Source organism: Ochotona curzoniae, unplaced genomic scaffold (genome assembly GCF_017591425.1).
Source record: "Ochotona curzoniae isolate NIBS_2020 unplaced genomic scaffold, NIBS_Ocur_1.0 contig_64, whole genome shotgun sequence".
NCBI lineage: Eukaryota > Metazoa > Chordata > Mammalia > Lagomorpha > Ochotonidae > Ochotona > Ochotona curzoniae.
In genome coordinates, this window is record NW_024466502.1 from 51,665,933 (window position 1) to 51,671,932 (window position 6,000).

Genomic DNA, 6,000 nt, shown 5'->3' on the forward strand with positions numbered 1-6,000 from the left:
CGGTGGATAGGCATTGCTTTATTTATCTATTTATATATTATGGTATTATGGCAGGCATCAAAACACAATCGCTGTTCGTATCTTGAAGTTTTCCAGTTACACCTGCACCACTTAGGTGACTGGCATGGTTTTGCCCTCTCTCCGTTTTCACACTTGAACTAGCAGTTGAACTGGGGCTTGGTGGCAATTGGAGGAAGGTTTAGATAGTGTTTCTCCTGTGCAGGACAGGTTTACAGTGTTCTGTTTCTACACATTATTTTATTTTTTCAATTATTTGTTCTCTGTACCTTGCCTCCAGGAGACTGTAGCTTGTGTCCTGGCGCAGGGCACAATACAGCAGCCTCTGCTGTATGCATGTTTGATGAAACGAGGTGACAGTTTCACCTTGGGTACCACCAGTCAACTGTATAATCTCCAGAGCATTCCTGCTCACCTCTAACTTGTGGAATTAGTACCAGAATGTGGTACTGCAAGGAAGTAGGGACTTTCCTAAAAGACAGTGAGGAGCTCACTTCAAGTTCATTCATGAAGGCACCAACAAAGCTACATCCCTGAGCAAAACGACGAGTAAGATGATCTAACTGGCAGGAAGCCTTGGTAGGGGACCGTCGAGTCTGTATCCTGGGGAGGACACTGAGGGACTCAATTTACTTGATTTCTTGAGAAGAGTTTGTGATTTAAAAAGTTGCCTTTTAGAAATGAAAGGATCCAGAATTTAAATCTTTGCTATAGCTCTTTAGAAGACAAAGTATGTTTCACATGCTTTCTGGGAAGAAAGGTAGAGGGTATTACTAGTTGCTCCATATTTTTGATGTCATTAAAAATTGCGTAATAGCATATAGTTCTATTTCTTTGCAGAATTCACTTGTCCTGGACTGCATTTGGGAGCCACAGTGTTTAATTTTGAAGGATGAGCTGCTCATATTTTAGAGGCATGTTATTTTTATAGCCATAATTGGAATCCTAAATATATAATATGTGACAGAGTTTACCATGATAAGAAATTGGGCCACACATTTGTTTAATGGGTACTACATGAGTATAACAGAGTATTGGCTTTATCTGAGCTAGGAATTTGGTCATATTGGAAGTGTAAATTTTTACGTATTGACTCTCTGCTTTTTCCAGCTCTTATTATTTTGTGTTGGAGTCAATTTTCTCTATTTTCTATTTTCTGTTGTTGTTATTCGGAAAGTTTATTTTCACCTAAAGTAATTCTGCAGTAGCAAGTATTGAATATGGGCCTAGTATTTGTGCCACAGCCTGCTAAACTTTATGGAAAATTCAAGGTTACAAATTCTACCATAGGGGCGTTTACATGGTATTTGGAAAATATGCCAAGTAAAGACGTAATAGCGCAATGTATAATCATTTGCCAAAATTTGCTCCAGATTCAGCCAACTCTTACCTGAGAAAATTGGAAAGAAAATGTGTGTCATTTAATTGAGTCTTGGAGTACAGATAGATTCTTATGCTCAGAGAAAGGAGATTGACTCTTGGCCCTCCAAAGAATCTGCAGTTAATTAGAGCCAGTGATGGGATAGGCAAGACACAGTGATGGAAACACATACTAAACTCTTATGGAAACAGAGAAAGAAGCTCCTAAAATAAACTGTGGCCCATGGTGCTAAAAACAGACTGAGTCAGAGCTGTGGGTGCAGGTGTGATGTCTATGGACAATGATGCTTTCTGGAAAATCATTGGGAGACCTCAGTGTTAGGTGCAGCCTTTGGGACTAATTCAAGGACCTAAATGGGCTGGAAACGGAATCTCTGCCATGATACCCAGATTTCCCTAGGAGTTTACAGGCCTTTCAGTTTAGAAGGAAACCGGGCACACAATGAAACCCTACTTACTGTTCCTGAACCAGATCTCTTTAACCATCAGCATGGGAGAGTCCTGGCCTTGGCCTTTGAGGCAGCCTGTGTGATCAGTGTCTGCTAGTCAGCTCACTTTTGGCAGGAAGAGAGAAGGAATGAGCTCCAAAATGCAGGGGATCCATTTTATTCTATTCCAGTAAGCATCAGAGTAAATGGGAAAAAAAATATCTGGGCCATGTGCACAAGAACTGAGTTCTATTCCTGGTTAGCAATGCAAGTGTGAGCAAATCTCTCCCCATTCAGTTTCTGTGAATGTAAAGACAGACAGCCATAGGCAGAGATGCCTTGTAAATCCATTTTCAACTTTAGGAATTCTCTAAATCCAATAGGAACAACCACCACAACTCCATCTCATGAAATGTGATCATGACCATGATAGGCTTTCAAGAACAGGTGCCATGATGATGCTCGTGGACCATGCAACTGAAATCTCAAGAGCATTTGAACAGGAGTATTCATCTGCAAAGAGGAACTTTTAGCACATTCTGGTCAAAGAGATGATCAGGAATAGAAATAACTGAGCACAGAAACAGAGAAAGGGAGTTAGGCGGAGACAAGGAAGGGGGAGGATCTGATTGTGTTCATGAGCATTTGTACAGTTGAGGGTGAAAATGAGGGCAAAGGGACCAACCAACAGGGGCTCAGCAATGAGTGCTGCCAACCTGTAGCTGAGCTGGCTCCTGAGATTCATGGAGAAATGATCTCTATTTCAGGGTCTGCAAGCAGAAGTGCAAATTGTGTTCACTGATTAAACAGCTATAAATGGCATCAAAATTGATGGGGACACGCCACAAAATGATTTAAATATATGAGGGCTTTTAAAATGTTTTAAATAGAAGAATGAAAGATTTTAATATCTACAAACCAATCATTTAATCATTGTAAGGAGAAATGAGTAAGATATTGAGAAAGTGCCCGTGCCAAGAAGAGAAAGTTCTTTGATGTCAAGTTCTAATGTGGTTCCTTTTTTAATTTGACTTGCATTTGCTTAATTTAAAATGCTATTTTTACACGAAATTGTAAAAAGGAAATTAAAAGATCACTTTCCATTTCTGCGACTCTTGACTGTTTAGGAAGCATTTGGATGTCCATCTTCAGCAACTGTATAAGAGAAAGGAGGAATTATTCTTGTCCCTCAATTAACAGATGGACAGAACAGGACACAAAATTCCTGGCCACAGCCCCATGTGTTTCTCTTTTTCACATCTGATCGCCCCTGTTCACTTGTTAGAATTCATCTCCATGCCGGTGACTTTTTTTTCCACTTTCAAGAAGGTAGAAATAGAAATTATTTTTATGACCAAGAGAAAAGTTTATATTAGTCTTGGATTAACTACAGAATACTTTTTGATGTCAGTCAGACTAAATAGACATCTGTTTTTTACAAACGTTCAACTCCACAGAAACAGAACATTTTCAGAGTGCTTTGAAAGCAAAATACCATGTGTTGTAACTTTACAATGTTTTAAATAAGGTTAGGAATTTGGATTTATGATGCTGAGAATATCATAAAAACCCAAAAATTCAACAAGTAGAAGAATCAAAGGTGACATTTCAACCAGTTATTGAGTCATTGTTAGTAGCAATCTAGTGGAACAAGAAGTGGATTATTAAGGTTTATTTTCATCATTGGTTTGTAACACTGTAATTTCAAATGTGCATAGTTTTAAAGCAGGGCAGTTCAGCCTAAAGAAGCCATTTACTACACTGATGCTACGTATTGCCTCTCTTTCTCTTTTTATTACTTCGTTTGGGAACTTTCATTGTTCTATTTTAGAGCTAAGATTGCTGTAATGCTATACCACGATTGTTTGAGAGGCTTAGTTTTCACTTTGTTCTCAGAAGCAGGCTGGCTATAAATTTATCTCAGTTCTTTAAAGGAGCTAAACAGTAAATTTTCAAGAGGAAAAATGGTGGCATATATTCCTGCAAAAGAAAAGTAATCTCTTAAAAGCAGAATCACCTCCAGGCGACATCCTTTTAAAGAGGACTTTCAAACAGGGATGTCTTCAACTTTTATATGTGTTCTAGATTTTTCTTCAGGCTTTGTATCTGCTCTTCTGTGCTCTGTGTAAGGTTTCCCTGTAATGACCTGTTCCTCCTCCCCACACCCATTAAACCCATGGGGCAGGCATGCTGGTTTCTACTCGGGTATCATAACTTCTAGAGCTACGGTCAGATAGCACATCCTGGGATCATCTGAGAATTCCTCAGGAAAATGAGACACACAGGCAGGGAGATAGAATACCTGTGAAACTGAACCCTGGTTTTGTGAGTTGCCACATACGACGATGAAAATGAACTTTGTGAAGGGAAATCCATGGAAAGTTTCCATTTGTGTTAATGGCATTCAGAGCCATATTGAATTTCAGGTGTTGGTTTCCTTAAAATTAATCTAATCCTTCCAGAGACTCAGCCATTCTTTCTCATCAACAGATAGTAGGAGAGGCACATAGAGAACAAGGGAAAAGAACAGAATGGACTGGGTGACTTTGATTCTGGGTGCGACAGCTTGATCATGTCTCTTCTTTATTGAATGCCTGTCCTGCACTGCATGGTCACACACACACACACACACACACACACACACACACACACACACACACGTGAGGTTTCCACCGATGAGAGGGAAAGCTCTGACTAACCAGGGACCCACCCAAGGGTAAATAAATGTGGAGCTAGTAGAAGTCTGGTTGGAACTTGGCAAAGGTCACACCTCTGACAGCATCCATCCTGCTTGTGCTAGCTGAAGTGATGACCAGGCCTCCTGAAGAGCTGTATGGGTAGGGGAGCAGAGACTCCCCCAAGAGTTGGCTATCAATGTCAACACAACTGAGCCGTAATGGACATGTGCACTTAGCCGGCATCGTTTTTGTAGTCGCAGAAAATTCTGTAGAAAGTGTTTATTTTTGCCATTCCCCACGGCCCTGATTGTCCTCTTTCTCATTTTATGCCCCTGCTAGACCACCGCTCTTGATAAGGAGAGGCAGGTTTTCCGACGAAGACGCAACCAGGATGTGAGGAGCCGGTACAAGGCACAGCCAACTCCGCCGGAAGTCAACTCGGAATCGGAAGACTACTCCCCAAGCTCCTCCGAGACTGTTCGCTCCCCCAACTCACCCTTTTAATAAGACCCTTTTACTCAAAGTCCTAGCTTAACCCTTTGAGACTCTGAAGTTTTTTTTCCCCCGATTTATGTGAAACAGTTTCATCTGATCTATCTAGCACTCAGTGCTTGAAAGGCAGAGCAGTGTGTTTTCAGGTATCTTCCTTGCAATTTTCCTTTACTGAATGGCCTGGGGGGTGGGGGGGGGGGGCGGGTGTGAAGATGGTAATTTGCTGCTATGAGGTCCTCAAAGGGTTAAGGTTAATTTGCAGATTTTTTTTTTCTAAATATAGAAGCAATGAATGTTTTCATCCTTCAAGCTAGGATCTGCAGTATATAGTAAAGTCCATGTTAACCCTCTGAGTGCATAGATTTACTGAGAACCTATATTCAGGACTTTTTTCAGGTCTTTGGATGTATACACGCATATTTCTGGATTTTGCTGCAGATCATGGGGTGTTTTTAGATGCTGGAATGTCCAAACAAGAAAGCCATCTGCATTGATGATCTAGCTTGTCCTCATGGATTTAGAGCATGGCAGGCTTTGGGATAACACTGCTGTCTTCTTTCACAAGCCTGTTGAGGAAGGGATGTTTTAATGGTTGTTAGATGGCATGACTTGTCACCTGCAGTGAGTCCTGCACATTGAGTGGAGGAAATTGAGTTTGTGGTCAACAGAGAGAGAGATGGTGCCCCCTGTACAAAACCGTCTCCCTGTGAAGAGGTACTGATGATCTAGCCATGCTGCTTCTGCATCAGCTGCTGCTAGTGCCGGCACAGACCCTCCAGCAAGCACAGTTTGACCCGTGCTGGGTGAGTGGGGGTCTGTCTGCTTGGTATCAGACATTTACTTGAAAGAAAACACCTGGTGGAAATGAGCAATAAATTGCTAGGTGCTCCAAGAGGCTGGAATTTGTGGCAGAAAGAGGAAATGGGAAATCCTAGGTTTTTACTCACCTGGGTTTTCAGGCCCTGTGTCAGTGGGAACTCCACTCCAGAGTATGGAATCCATAC

General features: G+C 41.4%; 1 protein-coding gene across 9 annotated transcripts in view; it reads left to right on the plus strand.

Moving 5' to 3' along the window:
• DCLK1 (doublecortin like kinase 1) overlaps positions 1-5,766 on the plus strand; it is a 321,237-nt gene extending 315,471 nt beyond the window's left edge. For 4 of the 9 annotated variants that reach the window (XM_040991509.1, XM_040991511.1, XM_040991512.1 and 1 more), the window contains one exon: positions 4,844-5,039. In XM_040991509.1, coding sequence (XP_040847443.1) covers positions 4,844-5,008 — 165 coding nt within the window. In that variant the 3' untranslated portion in view covers positions 5,009-5,039. Of the gene's footprint in view, positions 1-4,843 lie in introns of all 9 variants that reach the window. The other 5 variants (XM_040991510.1, XM_040991513.1, XM_040991516.1 and 2 more) reach the window with 4 other exon arrangements.
• Positions 5,767-6,000: the final 234 nt, after the last annotated feature.